This window comes from Tursiops truncatus, chromosome 10, assembly GCF_011762595.2.
Source record: "Tursiops truncatus isolate mTurTru1 chromosome 10, mTurTru1.mat.Y, whole genome shotgun sequence".
In the NCBI taxonomy this organism is placed as follows: Eukaryota; Metazoa; Chordata; class Mammalia; order Artiodactyla; family Delphinidae; genus Tursiops; species Tursiops truncatus.
The window spans coordinates 51004450-51025429 of record NC_047043.1 but is presented as its reverse complement, the minus strand read 5'-3'; the positions used below and the strand labels follow the sequence as shown (position 1 = coordinate 51025429).

The 20980-nt window shown below is 42.1% G+C and overlaps 1 protein-coding gene across 1 annotated transcript in view; it reads left to right on the top strand.

Moving 5' to 3' along the window:
* The first annotated feature begins 10096 nt into the window (after positions 1-10096).
* CMTM6 (CKLF like MARVEL transmembrane domain containing 6) overlaps positions 10097-20980 on the top strand; it is a 52033-nt gene continuing 41149 nt past the window's right edge. The window contains exon 1 of the mRNA XM_019946920.3: positions 10097-10323. Coding sequence (XP_019802479.2) covers positions 10186-10323 — 138 coding nt within the window. The 5' untranslated portion in view covers positions 10097-10185. The remainder of the gene's footprint in view (positions 10324-20980) is intronic.

The following is a 20980-nucleotide window of genomic DNA, read 5'->3' as shown; positions in this document are numbered from 1 at the left end:
ATATGTATAAAATGGGATTATACCAACTGATAGCTATTTGTAAAGATAAAATTAGATCCATACCTGACATCAGTCACAGGAATCAACTCCAAATGTATCAGACCTAAATATAAAATATGAAACCATAGAATTACTAAACGAAGACATAAAATTGTTTTGTGTCTGAGTGGGGAAAGGCTTTCTAACTTTAACTCAATGCACATGCAATGAAAGAAAAATTTTATATTCACCTACCTAAAAATAATTGGGGAAAAAAAAGCATGATGGCAAAAAGCACCGTAAGCAGAGCCAAAAGACAAGCAAAAAGTTTGAGAGATAGTAGTTGTATCACAGATAAAGAGCTGATGTACCTAATATTTGAAGAACTCTTAAAATAGAGGTGGGGGAACTAAAATCCTTATAGAATATAAATAGGCAAAAAACTGAACAGACAAGTAAAACATAAAAATAGCCCTTGAACATATGTAAGTATGTTCAGTTTTCCTCAGGGAGAAGTGCAAATTAAAATTACACCAAAATACTATTTCTCCCCATCTGAACGAAGAAAATTCAAAGCTTGATTCTACACTTTGTAGGAGATGTGGAGATGTTGGAGAAACAGCTGTGTTCACTATTCCTGGGAGTGCAAAACAGTGTAACCTCTCGCAAGGGCAATTCACAGTATTTAACACAACTACACAAACTTAATACTCACCTACCTAGGAATTTACCCCAAAGATACATATCTGACAATACAAAAATAATATTCACACAGTTATTCATTGTGACATTATTTGTAATTGCAAAATATTGGAAACAAGCTAAATGCCTATTCATAGGAAATTGGGTGAATAAACTGAGGTATGGCCACTCAATGTAATTATTCAAAAAAAAACAAAACCAAAAAACGAAGCTGATTTCTATGAACTGACATGCAGGAACTTCAGAACAGTGTATGTCTCTTTCCACTAAAGAAACACAGGGGAGATAACCAGAAGCAAACAAAATGTTACCTGCAGAGGGTGATTGAGCAAAATGAGACAGAACAGATAGACTGAATACCGAAGTGTACCTTCTTGTATGTTTTTACTTATGGAACTTTTGTTTATGCTTCACATTTTCAAACACTAATACTTAATCGATGATGAAGGGAAAACAGATTGTTTTCTGGAATCTTTAATGACGCTCAGTGTGAGGCACCCTGTGTTAAGAGTGGCCTTCTAATGACAGAGACACCCTGTAATCTAAATCCCAAACTGGACCCCACCCTCTTTTCCCAAAGCAGTCAAAAGATTCCACCTTGCTCCATCACATCTCCCACCCAAGCAATCAGACTGTCCTGAAGTAAAATACCCAACTGATATTAAGGAAGGAGGCTAAGTTATCTAGAGTCTTTTCCCCCAAATACCTCTGAGGAATTAACTCCGCACACAGGAGTGCAGAAAGCCCAGAACGAAAGGCATCACTAGCATTCCTTTGCCATCGCAGCCCTCTGCTGGTATACATAAAATGTGGAGATTGAGGAAGTTACTTGCTTATCCTCTAATCTTGTTGATAAACTATCATCCCTAGGAGATTTCTGATCCAAACGTTTCTTTGCTTACTTGGCACAACACAGCACCAAACACTGAAGTGTTTGGAAACATTGACGAGGAAAACTTGAGACCTTTTTCTTTGCCTCTGTGACACTACTTCTGTGTTCTCCTGCTCTCTAAACATGCCTTTATTTCTGCGACTCCTGTTCACCTTCTCTCGCACTCCTGCCAAAGTCCTAGCCTAAATCCTTCTCTCTGTAGGTTCTTCCCTTGAATTTTTTTTTCTTTTTTTTTTTTTTCTGGCCGTGCAGCTTGGGGGATCTCAGTTCCCTGACCAGGGATTGAACCCAGGCCATGGCAATGAGAGCCCGGAATCCTAACCATTAGGCCACCAGGGAACTCCCTTTCCTTGAACATTTGTACAGTTCTGTCAGTTTGATGAGTTTCCCAAATGTTTTATCTCCTCCAGATCCATATTTGAAACTAGGTACTAAGAACTCCACTTGAACTTACTTCTGGCACGGAAACCTTGGTGTGTCCTAGTCTGAGTTCTTCACCTTGGCTTTGTTTAGACAAAAGATCCAAAACCTGAAAATAAGGCCGAAGGATTACCAAGTGCCCTTTCGATGCCATATATCAGACTAGAGCAGTGCTTTTCAAAAGGTGGCCCTGGGCTAGCAGCAGCAGCAGCACGTTGGAACTTGATATAAATACAAACTCCCAAGTTCCACTCAAGATCTCCTGAGTCAGAAACTGTCAGGGTGGAGCCCTAGAAATCTGTGATTCAACAGGCATTCCTGGTGATTCTGCTGAGAATCTGAGGTAAGAACTACTGAACTAGAGTGGGATTGTCAGACTGTGGCTTGTGGGCCAATCCGGCCCAGTGCCTGTTTTTATAAAGTTTTATGGGGATATGGTTGCAATATAGCATTTATTTATGTATCATTTATGGCTGCTTTCACTCTACAACAACAGAATTGAGTACTTACGACAGAGACTGCATTGCCCTCATGGCCTAAGACATTTACCATCTGGCCCTTTACAGAAAAAAGTTTACAAACCCCTAAACTACAGCATTGTCCCCCATACCCTCTGAAGGGTCATCAGTGGTCTAGGGAAAGATAATTTTACTTACTATTTATTATTGAATTGGGCCCAGAGTCTATAACGTTAGGTGTTAATTATAGAAGATGTATAAGCTACAAATAATTTTTTGTCTTTATTTATTTTAATTTTAAACATTGAAGTATAGTTGATTTACATTGTGTTAGTTTCAGGTATACAGCAACTTGATCAGTGAGACGTATATCAATTTTTTTCAGATTCTTTTCCCCATATAGGTTATTACAGTGTTGAGTTCCCTGTGCTATCCAATAAGCCCTTGTTGATTACCTGTTTCAGTGGTCCCCAACCTTTTTGGCACCAGGGACCAGGTTCATGGAAGACAATTTTTCCACTGACCTCCCCCCTGCCGCCAGTGACCCACGGGGCGGGCGAGGGGGTATGGTTCAGGTGGTAATGTGAGTGATGGGGAGCGGCAGATGAAGCTTCACTCTTTTGCCCACCACTCACCTCCTGCTGTGCGACCCAGTTCCTAACAGGCTGGGACCAGCACGGGTCCGTGGCCCGGGGCTTGGGGACCCCTGATCTATTTTATATATATTAGTGTGTCTATGTTAATCCCAATTGCTAATTTATCTCTCCACCCCTACCTTTCACCTTTGGCAACCATAAGTTTGTTTTCTAAGTCTGTGAGTCTCTTTCTGTTTTGTAAACTAGTTCATTTGTATCAGTTTTTAGATTCCACCTATAAGTGATACCATTATATTTGTCTTTCTCTGTCTGACTTACTTCCCTTAGTATGATAATCTCTAGGTCCATCTGTGTTGCTGCAAATGGCATTATTTAATTCCTTTTTATGGCTGAGTAATATTCCATTGTGTATATGTACCACATCTTCTTTATCCATTCATCTGTTGATGGACATTGTGGTTGCTTCCATGTCTTGGCTATTGTAACTAGTGCTGCAGTGAACATTGGGGTGCATGTGTCTTTTCGAATTATGGTTTATCCTGATATATGCCCAGGAGTGGGATTGCTGGATTATGTGGTAGCTCTATTTTCAGTTTTTTAAGGAACCTCCATAGGGTTCTCCATAGTGGCCATTACCAATTTACATTCCCACCAAACGGTATAGGAGGGTTCCCTTTTCTCCATGCCCTCTCCTGCACTTATCGTTTGTAGACTTTTTGATGGTTGGCCATTCTGACTGGTGCGACCTCGTTGTATTTTTGATTTGCGTTTCTCTAATTAGCAATGTTGAGCATCTTTTTGTGTGGTTTTCTCTTTTTAAACAGTGTGAGTAAAATTTACCTCTTGAAAGTGCCCGGTTTTGAATTTTTTTTTCTTTTTTTAAAAATATTTATTTATTTATTTGGCTGTGCCGGGTCTTAGTTGCGGCACGTGGGATCTTTGTTGCCGGTGCGGGATCTTTAGTTGCAGTATGTGAGATTTTTTTTTTAGTTTCAGGATGCAGAATCTTTTAGTTAACGGCATGCGAACTCTTAGTTGTGGCATGTAGGGTCTAGTTCACTGACCGGGGCCCGAACTCAGGTCCCCTGCATTGGGAGCTTGGAGTCTTAGCCACTGGACCACAAGGGATGTCCCTTGAATTGTTTTTTGATGACCTACCCCAGGACATTTCTTGAGGGCAGGTGTCATATACAGCCCCTCAGGCCTTGTGAAGATGGAAGTGCCCGTAAGTCGAGGTTTTAAAGTTGTTGTTGTGGGAAATAGCCACAAGGTGGCAGGATTTCTTCATGCCCAGGTCTGATTACTCAGGCAACCAGAGCCTTAGCGAAAGTGGTGTTCCTGGGTTGTCAGAGTGGAATGTGCCAGAACAAAGGCCCAAGGACTTGTGTCTCATTACTTCTTACCTTTTACTTTTCACCTTTCCCCAGACAAACCCCAACCCCTAGAAAACTGCTACACTGAGGGTGCTTTCGTCTGGAGGTGGGGCGATTCTAAGGAAGGAGGCTGGAGGTGAGAACCCCACCACCAGGAGACGTGGAGACCAGGTAAGTTTTCAAAACTCTTCCAGCCCAGAGGGTCCACCCTTCTTTGCGTGCACTGGGCTTGGTTTAGCTGTAAGAGGGCCCGCCTGAATCTGGAGATTGTGGTCCCACCCAGAGGGGACCAGGCACTAGAGGGGCAAGGGGGGCTTATTTGATGGTACATCCTTTCTAATTCCCTGAATCCCAGGGTAGTCCAGCCTTGAGACCCAAGCCTACTCAGGCTCCAGGGATGGGACACCAGCTTGGGTCACCAAGGCCTGAGGGGAATATAGTAGGTGTTTCTTTTTTTTTCTTTTTAATTTAAATTTAATTTTTATTTTATATTGGGGTATTGTTGATTTACAGTGTTGTGTAAGTCTCAAGTGTCAGCGACTTGATTCAGTTATACATAGACATATATCTATTATTTTTCGGATTCTTTTCCCATATAGGTTATTACAGAGCATTGAGTAGAGTTCCCTGTGTTATCCAGTATCCAGTTATCCCTGTTGATTATTTTATATATATTAGTGTGTCTATGTTAATCCCAATCTCCTAATTTATCCCTCCCCCCCACCTTTCGCCTTTGGCAACCATAAGTTTGTTTTCTGTCTGTGAGTCTGTTTCTGTTTTATAAATTAGTTCATTTGTGTCCATTTTTAGATTCTACCTATAAATGATATGATGTTTGTCTTTGTCTGACTTACTTCACTCTTTTCTGATAGAAGTGAAAATGATTTCTCTGCTAGAGTTAATCACAAAGGCAATAATTTGTGATTATTACAAATTAGCCATTTAGCTAATGGCTAAACATTAGCCAGTTTCGGATCTAACCTAGTAATCTTATTCCAGCTTTTTTTCATACATAGACACACTCACAGACATATACACACATACCACGATCTTTCATATAATTCTCTGAACCATTTTGCATTCTTTTGATTGCTAGTAAGTTAAATAATTCTTTGAAGCATGCTGACATACTTGGAGGACTGTCATGTTTTTCCCTTTTTGAAGTTTATACTTTGATCTTGACAAGAGTTAATTCCTCCCATGTTCCTTGTCTCTGTCAATCTTTGTTATATGGCTTGAAATTTTAGCACCTGTTCCAATTCCTCCCTTTTTCTTCAAACACATCAATTGCCAAATCGCTCTGGTTTTCCCTCCCGCAGGGTCTTTTCAAGCCACCCCTTCTGCTCTCTTTCCATGACCACTGTCTGAATTTGAGCCTCTCCTTCCTACTTCCAGAACTTCTACAACAGCCCCTACCTGGCTGTTTGTAACCAGCCCAGTCTACACAAGGCTGCTAGAAAAATATCCTCAAGCAAGAGCTCTGGTCATTTCACTTCCCTACTTTGGTGGTTCCTCATTGTTCAACAGTAAAGGAAAGCCCTAGTTCCTTAGCCTGATTTCTAAGGCCCTCCAAAATCTGACCCTCAGTTTATCCTCCTTGACAACCCTTTGTCCTTCCAACCTCTGTTCTATGTGCAGTCTCTTTGCTTTCCATCCCGTTGCCCCTCTGCCTGCAGTGCCCTCTGTCCTCTTTCTGCATGTCCAAAGCTCAGTATTCTTTAACCCCCAGCTTGAAGCTCTACCACGTAGATCCTTTTAGCTGAAAGTCATTTCCCTCTACTCTGAGTTCCCAAAACATTTACTTTGTGTCTCTTTTATGGCACATACACTTTGTTTTGTGACCTGGTCTGTTATGTATGTTTCTTGTTTCTGTGGCCTCTTTGTTGTTTTTTTTTTTGCGATTCGCGGGCCTCTCACTGTGTGGCCTCTCCCGTTGCGGAGCACAGGCTCCGGACGCGCAGGCTCAGCGGCCATGGCTCACGGGCCCAGCCGCTCCGTGGCATGTGGATCTTCCCGGACCGGGGCATGAACCCGTGTCCCCTACATCAGCAGGCAGACTCTCAACCACTGTGCCACCAGGGAAGCCTTCTGTGGCCTCTTTGTAGGACAGTGTCTGTGGTCCAAATTTGTATCCACATTACTGCCTAACTGTGCTAACATAGGTAAGAGAGCCATGAAGTTTTTTCAGTAGGAGCTGCTGGAAACTTAAAATTTCAACTGAAAAGGTAGCACCAAATTATTTTTTTAATGTTGAAAATCTCCTCAAATTATATTTTCCCAAACTATCTCTTTTTGTGAATGTTTTCTTTCCTTCATTTAAAAAATATTAACTATATTAAAGGAGAAAACTGAATACTCTCCAAAACGTAAATGAATCTTCCTTTCTTCTATTTAGTGTATCTTTTCTCTATAAATAAGATTTCTCATTTCAATGCAGCAAGTCCCAGCATTTAACTATCCAGTGTTCTTTATTCATTAATGAAGCGAAAGTTTCCTATGTGGCTGCCGTTTCTACATCCAAAAGACTCCCTAGTACAGTCATCCTATGGTGTCCGGCGGGGGGACTGGTTCCAGGACCCTCCCTGGATACCAAGATCCTCAGATGCTCTAGTCCTTTATATAAAAACATGTATTTGTATATAACATATGCACATCCTCCCATACATTTTAAATCATTTCTAGATAATTTATAATACCTAATACAATGTAAATGCTATGTAAGTAGTTGCTGACATACAGCAAATTCAAGTTTTGCTTTATGGAACTTTATGGAATTTTAAAAAAGTATTTTCTATCTGTGGTTGGTTGAGTCTGCAGATGCAGAACCCATGGATACAGAGGGCCAACTGTACAAGTGTTTGTTCATGAAGACCTAAAATCTTCAGTTGGTCTTTTAATTTATTAAGAAACAATAAGCAATGCACATTTTTTTAAACTGGCAGGGTATTAGTGTCCAAATGCTAGGCACCCCCAAATCAATCAGAGCAAAGGAGGTTATGGCACATCTGCTGTCTCCTACCTAATGGCTTTCATTCCCATCGTGTTATGAAACAGTGTTCCTCCACATTTGGATGGATTTCTCACCGGTAGTATCTGGAGAGCTTCTTACAAAATTATATTCCCAAGACCCACCCAAATCCAGACACTTTGGGGCTGGATCTCCAAGGAGCTTTATTTTATTTTATTTTTTATTTTTTTTGTGGTACGCGGGCCTCTCACTGTTGTGGCCTCTCCCATTGTGGAGCACAGGCTCCGGACGCACAGGCTCAGCGGCCATGGCTCACGGGCCCAGCCGCTCCGCGGCATGTGGGATCTTCCCGGACCGGGGCACGAACCCGTGTCCCCTGCATCGGCAGGCGGACTCTCAACCACTGTGCCACCAGGGAAGCCCCAAGGAGCTTTATTTTTAACTTCGCAGATGATTCTTCGGCACCCTGAAGTTTGCGAATCACAGGCTACATTCTATCCTCTTCTAAGTTCAAAGAGAAGCAGAGAACCTTTTTAGACTTTCCCAAGTGCACCGTAAACAAACCAAGAGCGTTGAGAGTCGTCCATTTTTTCTCCTCTCTCTAAGTGTCCTTCTTTGTAACTTTCCCTTAATATTTTATTTTGAAAATATCCAAACACAGAAGTTGAAATAATTGTGCAGTGGACACCTATGTACTACACCATTAACATGTTATCACAGTTGCTTTATCACAAATCTCTCCTTTCATCCATCTCTCTATTCATCAACTCATCTTTTTTTTTTTTTCATGAATTTCAAAGTAAATTTCAGACAGAGGTAGTATCTAATTTGGGATGATGCTGACTTGAAGAATAACAAGGCAATGAATTCTTGTAGCCCTTGTGAAAGCACAGTGGCTTTATTGGCCAGGATTGGTGGCTGCTTGACCTCAGCAAGAGGTTAAGAATGTGTTTAATCAAAGACAGAAGGATAGTTTGGGCTGACTGTAGATTATCTCCCTGCCTGCCACCCTCATCCCCTGCAGCAGAGTAGTTTCTGTTTGTCTCTATTCATTTGAATGGGAGCTTTTGTTTTGTTACTGGGAGAAGAAAGGGAGGTTTGGGGCTGTGGAGAACAGAAGATAAATGTGAAAGCAGAGGGCAGCAGTAACCCCTCCCTTTAACACTGTTTCAAGGCCCTAATGGAGAGATGGGTTACAGGCTGAGGTTGCTGGCTTAGTGGTTAGCAGCAAGGCCATGAGTCATACTGCCTAGGCCTACATTCTACTTGTCCCTGGGTGTTCGACCTCGGATGTGATACTCAGCCTCTTGGTCTTGTTTCTGAACCGAACTTGGGTCCTCTTGCCCAGCATGCAGCAAAGCCAGTTTACTGACACTGGGTTGTAGTAAAGGAAAGTACTGCATTTATCGGAGGACCCAGCAAGGAGAATGGACAGCTCATGCTCAAAAGACCCGAGCTCCTTGATGGTTTTCAGGGAAGGGTCTTAAAGGCAACATTTGGGGTGAGAGTTGCAGAGGGCATGACTTTCTTCTGATTGGTTGGTGTTGAGGTAACAGGGTGGTGTTTCAGGAATATATTTTTTTTGTGGTATACGGGCCTCTCACTGTTGTGGCCTCTCCCGCTACGGAGCACAGGCTCCGGACGCGCAGGCTCATGGGCCCAGCCGCTCTGCGGCATGTGGGATCTTCCTGGACCGGAGCACGAACCCATGTCCCCTGCATCGGCAGGCAGACTCTCAACCACTGCGCCACCAGGGAAGCTCTGTTTCAGGAATATTAATCACCAACCTTCTGGTTCCAACCAGTCTGGGGTCTATGTACTTGTGGTCAGCATGTAGTCACTATCCTCCACCAGCATGGGGGTCTTAGTTCCTGCAGAACAACTCAAAGATCTGTGGTCAGATTATGTGTATATATCCCCTGAGGAAGAACTAGGACTCTGTTTAATCCCTGAGCTATCATTTCTTGACTGCTTTTCTTTTGTTTCTGCATTCCTCACTTCCATAATTAGTAATTGCTTGACTCTGCTCTTGGGAACTCAGGGAAGGCCTAGGAAGACTAAAGCCTTTTATTAAAAACAAGAACTGGGGGACAGGGAGGGGCTTTTGTACCTGGGAGGACTGGGTTTCAGCCTCAGTTTTCTCATCTGTAAAATGAAAGTAATTACAGTACCTACATTATATTGTTGTGGAGAAAATATGTGTGCCTAGCATGTAACTTGATCAACTTCGGTTGCTAAAATATAATTACCTTCCTTGATGAGTATCTTTAAGTTCACACAAAATTAACATATAGGGCTGTAGCAGCTGGTGAACAAAAAAGAGACAAGTAAATGAAACAATTTTGATAGTTAAGCCTAGAAGGAATTCAGAGAGAAGCAGGAGGGAGAAATCCTGAAAGTCCTTCAAGAAAACCCATAGCACTTAAAATGAAATCCAATTTTTTCCCTTGCTCTGCAAGGCCCCTACATTATCTGGCCTCTGCCTACATCTCCAACTTCACCGCCTCTCTTTCTCCCTTATTTAACCTAGCCACACCAGCCGTTTCATAAGGACCCGAGCTCATTGGATCCTCAGGACATTTGCACCTGCTGTTCCCTTTCCTTGGGTCTCTCCGCAGATCTTTACAAGTTAGAAAAGAGGTAAGGCCTCGCGGCAGGGGGCGGGGCTCTGGAGGAGGCGGGGCAGGGGCGGAGTCGGCCGGAAGTGGGGCGGAGGCCCAGGAAGTGAAGGTCCTGGTAGCGGAGGCGGCGAAGTCTGCGACGCCAGTTGCGGCCTTGCGTTCCCGGACCGTGGGCGATGGAGAACGGAGCGGTCTACAGATCCACGACCGAGGCGCACCCGGGGCCCGCCAGAGGCGCCCGGAGCGGCCTCGTCGCCTACTTCAACCTGCGCCGGCTCAAGGGGACCCGGCTAATCATCAAACTCCTTCAGCTGGTGAGTCCGCGGCCGGGGCTCCCGGGCGAGAGGAGACAGTCGAGCGGCTCTCAGCTGGCAGTTAAGAAGCGGCCGTTTCCACATCTCCAGTTCCTTCCCTCTCCGCCTGGGGAGGGTCCGTTCCCCTCGGGGCTCCCCCTTCCTGCCGGCGCCCCCTCATCCCGGCTCCCTCCCCCGCTGGGTCCCCGACGGCTACCTAGGACCACCGAGCGTGTTTGGCGGGCGCAGGAAATGCGTCAGAGACCCAAGTCAGCCGCGTAGACTTTCTCTCCTCCTCTGTAGGACTTCGGCTCTTCTCCCAGCTGTAACTCTGCATTATCTCCCAAAGTGCCTGTATTTAGACTATGAAACGCTTTTTGTTTATCTTTCTCTGGTTCTTGCGGGTTTCCTGGTGCGAGCCCAAGGGGGCAGTTTAATTTGTTGGACAAAGTCTTCCGATACTACACGAGGCATAGAGATGTGTGTGTCCAATAAATTGTCTCCCAAAAGTTTTATATTGACTGGAAAAGAATTACTTCTGAATGAGCAATATGTGTGTACCAAATACGAAGTCAAAAGGACAGCTTTTTGTGTGTGTTATGTGTACGTAGCAGAGCGAGGGCATTCTTTTTCAATGTCGCTGAGTTTCAGTTTACTTTGGGCATTGGTTAAGGACCTTAAACCTATTACTGAAAATATCAAAACATCTTTGAGATTTAAATTTTAATTCAGATTACACACATATTAAGTTCCTATGTTTTGTTTTAACCAATGATGGGTAACATTTTCTGCAAGAGGAAAACTCAGACTGTTTATAGAGTGTTTATGGGTTGGGTTGGTTTTTTGAACCAACCAAGTGAAAATAGCCAGTTAGTTTCCTTGGAAAAATCTTAAGTTCTTAGAAATCAGATAACCAGAACTTGTATTCTTAGAACTCAGATGACCTGCTTTTATTGGATAGAAAAATAGTAGTCAGAAAACAAACAGTACTTTTTAGCCACCAAAAAGATCACTTCTGAGAATAATTGGGGAGTCATTTGGAAGCAAGTGACACTGTGGCCTGTGGAACCCAAGGGTCTGGCTCTGTCTCCTTTTAATTCCATACTGGCAACCTTTCTGTTCTTACCAGGTGTCATCAGCTCCCTCCTGCCATTGTTCCTTTGCATGGGCGGTTCCTTCTACCCAGAAGGGCTTCCTTCTGCTCTTTCTCTTGTCAGCTCTCACTTGACTTTTAGATATCAGCCATGTTTCTCTGCCTTAGAGCTAAAATGTTTCTACATAAATAGAACTCTTTAGAACAGAAAAGGGGTAATATTCATCTGAAGCACTCTTGCTGCTCAAAAGACATCATCAATTCTGGTCTGTTGCCCATTAAATCTGCTTTTAGTTGCCTTTATGTTTCCTTTCTAATCAGAACTGGCAAATCTAAAGTAAAATTTCCCATTACCTTGTTTATAGTTTAGTAAACTGTAGTTCCATATCTTCAGAACAGAATACAGCCAGAAGTTTGGATAGACTTTTTACTTGGATGTGGAGAGGAGAGGAAGATGAGTTTGCCTTTCGAGGGTTGTTAGACTATTCCTGCTTGTTCTCCATCATCCGTAGGAGAAAGAGTGAGAGAATAAAAACTGCCACTGCACAGCTTGCGGGATCTTAGTTTCCTGACTCGGGATCGAACCTGTGCCCTCTGCAGTGAAAGCTCGGAGTCCTAACCACTGGACCGCCAGGGAATTCCCTCTGTTTATGGGGAACTTGTAATGTTACAAGAACACTTTCTTTAATATAGATTAAAAAAATATTTCATTATTGCCTTTCATTTTGATGGTTTTCTTTTTGTTCCTGCTTTGTCTGTTTTAATGTCTTGCCTCTTCACAACAGTATATTATAGGAGTTACCCAGAAAGTCCCAAGGAAGTTATATATAGAATAAATGAAAACTGTCATCCAGCCAGGGGCAACAGGCAAAGTCTTCTTTGCCTTAACTCAAACTCTGCCTTTAAGTTGTTTTACTTTAGATAACTTATTTTTTAATTAAATAGAATTGGAAAGCTCCAAGAAGGAAACAACCATAGTGGAGAAACCCATAATCAAAAGAGGAGGTACTTTGGGCTTCCCTGGTGGCGCAGTGGTTGAGAGTCTGCCTGCCGATGCGGGGACACGGGTTCGTGCCCCGGTCCGGGAAGATCCCACATGCCACAGAGCGGCTGGGCCCGTGAGCCATGGCCGCTGAACCTGCGCGTCCGGAGCCTGTGCTCCGCAACGGGAGAGGCCACAGCAGTGAGAGGCCCGCGTACCGAAAAAAAAAAAAAAAAAAAAAAGAGGAGGTACTTTAATAAGAGACCTGCAAGCCCTATGACATTTTATTCAAAATATAGTGCATTTCTGTGTTTGGGTACATTATTCTAGACCCATAAATCTTATCAGATTCTCAAAGACCCCAAAAGGGAAATGAATCTTATTCTAAAACTTAAAAAACACTGTGTACTTAGGAAATTCTTAGAGTCCTAGGAAGTTGCATTGGATTTCCTCTGAGGTTCTTTCCACTCTTAAGATTTTTAGAAATCTCTGAGGCTCTGTGGGATGTGCTTGCTGGTACAGAGCTGAACACCAAAGGGTAGACAGAGAACAGAGCCTGCAAACAGAAGGGGAGGTTAGAGAGAAAAGAGAATAACCAGTTCTTGAGTTAACATACTCTGGGAGTTACATGGCTCTGTCTACCATTCAGATGTGACCTTAATTTTTTCAAAGGCTTGTCCATGCACCCTTCCAGAGCTGAAGAAAAAATAGAGACTCAGCTGAGAATTTCCCATAAGGAGTCATTGCAGGTCTAAATTGATACACTTTATTTATTGTACCCTTAGACTGGTCCTTATGCCCATATTTTATTTTGTGACGTTTTTGTTATTGTTATTTTTGAGGGAGTTTGTTTTTGTTTTAAGGGAAGAACTGACCTTTGGCAACCTAATTCCTTGCTAGTAAACTGGTGCAGTCATCTAAGTATGTGTGATATTCTCTCTGCCACAAGCCAGCATTGTGTTTATGGTACCAATTGAATGTCCTGAAGGTTGCGTAGTACTATGATTATAATGACTTCTTTTTTTTTTTGGCTGTGTTGGGTCTTCGTTGCTGAGCACGAGCTTTCTCTAGTTGCGGCGAGCCAGGGCTTCTCATTGCGGTGGGCAGGCTCTAGGCACGCGGGCTTCAGTGGTTGGGGCATGCTGACTTAGTAGTTGCGGCAGGTGGGCCCTAGAGTGCGCGGTCTTCGGTATTTGTGGCACGTGGGCTCAGTAGCTGTGGCTCGCGGGCTGTAGAGCGCAGGCTCAGTAGTTGCAGTGCACGGGCTTAGTTGCTTCGTGGCATGTGGGGTCTTCCTGGACCAGGGATTGAACCCACGTCCCCTGCATTGGCAGGTGGATTCTTAACCACTGCGACACCAGGGAAGTCCCCATAATGGCTCTTCAGGCAAGCAGTTTGATTTAGAATTCACCAGTCATTTAAATTTATTAAATTATAAATATTGTTACTCTGTAAGTGCCAAGAAACAGATCACTTAGAAACAGTTTGTATTATGTTGGTGCTCTTTTCATGATTTAAATGTGAAAACTGTTAGGTACTAAATTGAAATGCTCTGTTTTTACCTTGAAGAAGATCTGTAATGTCAGCAAATTATATCTTCGAATGTTTGGGAGAATAAATGTTTGCCAAAGGCAAGGGAGGCTTACCTGATTTCAGGCTGACTGATTTGTTTACTTGAACCTTATGTATCACTACAAGGTTTTTAATAGCAAATTCAGAAATTCACAGACTAATATAATTGTGTAGATGGAGCCTTATAATCAATAGCAAATGTTAAAAAGTTCTTTTCATGGGAAGTTTTTTGGTGGTAGACTGCTAAATGATGGAGAATTAGTATGTAGTATGATGACTGTTAATTTTAGGGAAGACTGAAGTTTCAGAAAAGGTAGTGAAACTGAAATGGAGACACAGGGTAGTCATTATCTGAATATTTAAGTCACCAGAAGTGTAAGACCATCTTTAGTCACTAAGACTTCCCAAATGTGTTGACCCTAGCACATTGGTTTTAATGTATGATTTACCAGCAAAAGGGGAAATGCACAAAACTATGGTTGTAACTTCAAAAACCCAACTTACAGGGAAAACCTACACAAACATACATAGTCGTAAAATGAACTTAACAAACAGTGCTTTATGGGGGGAAACAAGTACAGAGTAGGAGTTAGGAGACCCGGGTTCTTGTCTGTGCCTGGCTCACTTGGGATTTAGTCTGTCAGAGATTAAGTCCATCAACTGTAAGCATGAGGCTGGGAGACTGTGCTCTCCAAGGGCTCTCCCAACTCTAAGAGCTTGATAATTCCCTTAATTATGTTTGGGTAAAATTTCGTCATTAGAAGGAGCCGCATTGGGTGTACGTACTGTTGTTAGATACTTAGCCTAATATCCAGTAAGCAATCTTTAGTACATGCCTTCATGCCATTGAGAGCAAAACTGTTTGCCAGAAAGTAATCAGTGAGCCTCTAAATTTATGGGTTGCATTCACCATTATTTCCTTATGCAATTCAGTGACTTTATCTCTTTTCCAATCTTTAACCACTTTGGTATTTAATGCTGGTGACCACACATTTCTCAAACTTCTTCCCTTAACTTTCACATCTTTTTTCTTTTTTAATACAAAAAAGTGTCTGCTTACAAATATAAACATAAATATATACGATTACTTACATATATATGATTAATAAAATAAGCCACATTTCAGCCCTCACACCACTCACACACTCCGCAGCATCATTGTTAGATTTACAATTTGGAGGAGTGTGTTTACTTCCTTTCTTTTTTTTGGCTGCACCGTGCAGCCCCCTACATCGGAAACGCGGAGTCCCAACCGTTGGACCACCAGTGAAGTCCTTGCTTTTAAAATTTTTTGAATTTATTTGTTTGTTTATTTACTTATGGCTGCATTGGGTCTTTGTTGCTGCATACGGATTTTCTCTAGTTGCGGCGAGCGGGGGCTACTCTTCGTTGTGGTGCGCGGGCTTCTCATTGTGGAGCACGGGCTCTAGGTGCGCAGCTCAGTAGTTGTGGCACACGGGCTTAGTTGCTCCGTGGCATGTGGGATCTTCCCGGACCAGGGATCGAATCCATGTTCCCTGCATTGGCAGGTGGATTCTTAACCACTGCGCCACCAGGGAAGTCCTGGAAGTCCTTGCTTCTTAAGCAGTTTAGGAAAGAAGTGTTAAACTTCCTGTGACTTGCTTGTCTGGTGCAAGTTGCCCTGTTCTCTCCTCCCCTTGAACTGTTGATGTTCCTTCAGGCCTCATCCGGACCTCCGCTCCTCCTGTCTGCTAACCAACTAAACCAGACAGGCAGTGCCTGCATCTAGAAGTCCATACTCCCTGACACGATCATCACTGTCACTCAACTCCTTAACCATTTTCCTCATCATTTCCCATCCAGTTAGGTTGGTTGCCTTATTATCCCTTTTGGGCTACTGTGCAAATCCTTGCTGGCATGAATCTGTTCCTTTTGTGCTGCACCTGGAATGCCCTCTGCCTATCCTGATCCTGTGTGTCTCTTGGCCCTGATTTGAGTCTTGCTTTCCCACTCATCTTTCTCCAGCTAATATTAGTGCAGATGGATCTGAACATTTTCCTGATATTTCCTGAATTTATGTATAACAAATGCTCAATTATGAGATATAAAATTATTGTTTTCTTATACATTGATCTTGTTGCTCTGTTATTACATATTCCTATATATATTACAATGTTGGATACATAATACTCAATACACTGTATTTTTTTAACTTTTTTTTCCAGCATCTTTATTGGAGTATAATTTTGTTTAAAATTTTTATTTATTTATTTATTTATGGCTATATTGGGTTTTCATCGCTGCGTGAGGGCTTTTCTCCAGTTGCGGCATGTGGGCTTCTCACTGCGGTGGCTTCTCTTGTTGCGGAGCACAGGCTCTAGGAGCGTGGGCTTCAGTAGTTGTGGCTCATGGGCTCCAGAGCGCAGGCTCAGTAGTTGTGGCGCATGGGTTTAGTTGCTCCCACGGCATGTGGGATCTTCCCAACCAGGGCTCGAACCCGTGTCTGCTGCGTTGGCAGGCAGATTCTTAGCCACTGCGCCACCAGGGAAGCCCTATTGGAGTATAATTGCTTTACAGTGGTGTGTTAGTTTGTGCTGCATAACAAAGTGAATCGGCTATACATATACATATATCCCCATATCTCCTCCCTCTCGCGTCTCCCTCCCACCCTCCCTATCCCACCCCTATAGGTGGTCACAAAGCACCGAGCTGATCTCCCTGTGCTATGTGGCTGCTTCCCACTAGCTATCTATTTTACATTCGGTAGTATATATAAGTCCACGCCACTCTCTCACTTAGTCCCAGCTTACCCTTCCCCCTCCCTGTGTCCTCAAGTCCATTCTCTATCTCTGCGTCTTTATTCCTGTGCTGGCCCTAGGTTCTTCAGAAACATTTTTTTTTTTAATTCCACATACATGTGTTAGCATATGGTATTTGTTTTTATCTTTCTGACTTACTTCAATCTGCATGACAGATTCTAGGTCCATCCACCTCACTACAAATAACTCAATTTCATTTCTTTTTATGGCTGAGTAATATTCCACTGTATATATGTGCCACATCTTCTTTATCCATTCATCTGTCAGTGGACACTTACATTGCTTCCATGTCCTGGCTATTGTAAATAGAGCTGCAGTGAACATTGTGGTACATGACTCTTTTTTACATCTTTATTGGAGTATAATTGCTTTACAATGGTGTGTTAGTTTCTGCTTTATAACAAAGTGAATCAGTTATACATATACATATGATCCCATATCTCTTCCCTCTGGCGTCTCCCTCCCTCCCACCCTCCCTATCCCACCCCTCTAGGTGGTCACAAAGCACCGAGCTGATCTCCCTGTGCTATGCGGCTGCTTCCCACTAGCTATCTATTTTATGTTTGGTAGTGTATATATGTCCATGCCACTCTCTCGCTTTCTCACAGCTTACCCTTCCCCCTCCCCATATCCTCAAGTCCATTCTCTAGTAGGTCTGTGTCTTTATTCCTGTCTTACCCCTAGATTCTTCATGACATTTTTTTTTCTTAAATTCCATATGTATGTGTTAGCATACGGTATTTGTCTTTCTCTTTCTGACTTACTTCACTCTGTATGACAGACTCTAGGTCTATCCACCTCATTACAAATAGCTCAATTTAGTTTCTTTTTATGGCTGAGTAATATTCCATTGTATATATGTGCCACATCTTCTTTATCCATTCATCTGATGATGGACACTTAGGTTGTTTCCATCTCTGGGCTATTGTAAATAGAGCTGCAGTGAACATTTTGGTACATGACTCTTTTTGAATTATGGTTTTCTCAGGGTATATGCCCAGTAGTGGGATTGCTGGGTCATATGGTAGTTCTATTTTTTTTTTTTAGTATTTTAAGGAACCTCCATACTGTTCTCCACAGTGGCTGTATCAATTTACATTCCCACCAACAGTGCAAAAGGGTTCCCTTTTCTCCACACCCTCTCCAGCATTTATTATTTGTAGATTTTTTGATGATGGCCATTCTGACTGGTGTGAGGTGATAACCTCATTGTAGTTTTGATTTGCATTTCTCTAATGATTAGTGATGTTGAGCATTCTTTCATGTGTTTGTTGGTAGTCTGTATATCTTCTTTGGAGAAATGTCTGTTTAGGTCTTCTGCCCATTTTTGGATTGGGTTGTTTGTTTTTTTGTTATTAAGCTGCATGAGCTGCTTATAAATTTTGGAGATTAATTCTTTGTCAGTTGCTTCATTTGCAAATATTTTCTCCCATTCTGAGGGTTGTCTTTTCGTCTTGTTTATGGTTTCCTTTGCTGTGCAAAGCTTTGAAGTTTCATTAGGTCCCATTTGTTTATTTTTGTTTTTATTTCCATTTCTCTAGGAGGTGGGTCAAAAAGGATCTTGCTGTGATTTATGTCATAGAGTGTCCTGCCTATGTTTTCCTCTAAGAGTTTGATAGTTTCTGGCCTTACATTTAGGTCTTTAATCCATTTTGAGCTTATTTTTGTGTATGGTGTTAGGGAGTGATCTAATTTCATACTTTTACATGTACCTGTCCAGTTTTCCCAGCACCACTTATTGAAGAGGCTGTCTTTTCTCCACTGTACATTCCTGCCTCCTTTATCAAAGATAAGGTGACCATATGTGCGTGGGTTTATCTCTGGGCTTTCTATCCTGTTCCATTGATCTATCTTTCTGTTTTTGTGCCAGTACCATACTGTCTTGATTACTGTAGTTTTGTAGTATAGTCTGAAGTCAGGGAGCCTGATTCCTCCAGCTCCGTTTTTCTTTCTCAAGATTGCTTTGCTACTCAGGGTCTTTTGTGTTTCCATACAAATTGTGAAATTTTTTGTTCTAGTTCTGTGAAAAATGCCAGTGGTAGTTTGATAGGGATTGCATTGAATCTGTAGATTGCTTTTGGTAGTAGAGTCATTTTCACAATGTTGATTCTTCCCATCCAAGAACATGGTATATCTCTCCATCTATTTGTATCATCTTTAATTTCTTTCATCAGTGGCTTATAATTTTCTGCATACAGGTCTTTTGTCTCCTTAGTTAGGTTTATTCCTAGATATTTTATTCTTGTTGCAATGGTAAATGGGAGTGTTTTCTTGATTTCACTTTCAGATTTTTCATCATTAGTGTATAGGAATGCCAGAGATTTCTGTGCATTAATTTTGTATCCTGCTACTTTACCAGATTCATCGATTAGCTCTAGCAGTTTTCTGGTAGCATCTTTAGGATTTGCTATGTATAGTATCATGTCATCTGCAAACAGTGACAGCTTTACTTCTTCTTTTCCGATTTGGATTCCCTTTATTTCCTCTTCTTCTGATTTTTGTGGCTAAAACTTCCAAAACTATGTTGAATAGGAGTGGTGAGTGTGGGCAACCTTGTCTTGTTCCTGATCTTAGTGCAAATGCTTTCAGTTTTTCACTGAGGACGATGTTGGCTGTGGGTTTGTCATATATGGCCTTGATTATGTTGAGGAAAGTTCCCTCTATGCCTACTTTCTGCAGGGTTTTTATCATAAATGGGTGTTGAATTTTGTCGAAAGCTTTCTCTGCATCTATTGAGATGATCATGTGGTTTTTCTCCTTCACTTTGTTAATATGGTGTATCACGTTGATTGATTTGCGTATATTGAAGAATCCTTGCATTCCTGGAATAAACCCCACTTGATCATGGTGTATGATCCGTTTAATGTGCTGTCGGATTCTGTTTGCTAGTATTTTGTTGAGGATTATTGCATCTGTGTTCATCAGTGATATTGGCCTGTATTTTTCTTTCTTTGTGACATCCTTGTCTGGTTTTGGTATCAGGGTGATTGTGGCCTCGTAGAATGAGTTTGGGAGTGTTCCTCCCTCTGCTATATTTTGGAAGAATTTGAGAAGGCTAGGTGTTAGCTCTTCTCTAAATGTTTGATAGAATTCCCCTGTGAAGCCATCTGGTACTGGGCTTTTGTTTGCTGGAAGAATTTTTTTTTTTTTTTTTTTGCGGTACACGGGCCTCTTACTGTTGCGGCCTCTCCCATTGGGGAGCACAGGCTCCGGACACGCAGGCCCAGCAGCCATGTCTCACGGGCCCAGCTGCTTCGTGGCATGTGGGATCCTCCCGGACCGGGGCACGAACCCGTGTCCCCTGCAACGGCAGGCGGACTCCCAACCACTGCGCCACCAGGGAAGTCCTGTTGGAAGGTTTTTAATCACAGTTTCAATTTCAGTGCTTGTAATTGGTTTGTTCATATTTCTGTTTCTTCCTGATTCAGTCTTGGCAGGTTGTGCATTTCTAAGAATTTGTCCATTTCTTCCAGGTTGTCCATTTTATTGGCATAGAGTTGCTTGTAGTAATCTCTCATGATCTTTGGTATTTCTGCAGTGTCAGTTGTTATTTCTCCTTTTTCGTTTCTAATTCTATTGATTTGAGTCTTCTCCCTTTTTTTCTTGATGAGTCTGGCTAATGGTTTATCTATTTTGTTTATCTTCTCAAAGAACCAGCTTTTAGTGTTATTGATCTTTGCTATCGTTTCCTTCATTTCTTTTTCATTTATTTCTGATCTGATTTTTATGATTTCTTTCCTTCTGCTAACTTTGGGGGTTTTTTGTTCTTCTTTCTCTAATTGCTTTAGGTGCAAGGTTAGGTTGTTTATTCGAGATGCTTCCTGTTTCTTAAGGTAGGGTTGTATTGCTATTAAGTTCCCTCTTAGAACTGCTTTTGCTGCATTCCATAGATTTTGGGTTGTCGTGTCTCCATTGTCATTTGTTTCTAGGTATTTTTTAATTTCCTCTTTGATTTCTTCAGTGATCACTTCGTTATTAAGTAGTGTATTGTTTAGCCTCCATATGTTTGTATTTTTTACAGATCTTTTCCTGTAATTGATATCTAGTCTGATAGCATTGTGGTCGGAAAAGATACTTGATACAATTTCGATTTTTTTAAATTTACCAAGGCTTGATTTGTGACCCAAGATATGATCTATCCTGGAGAATGTTCCATGAGCACTTGAGAAAAATGTGTATTCTGTTGTTTTTGGATGGAATGTTCTATAAATATCAATTAAGTCCATCTTGTTTAATGTATCATTTAAAGCT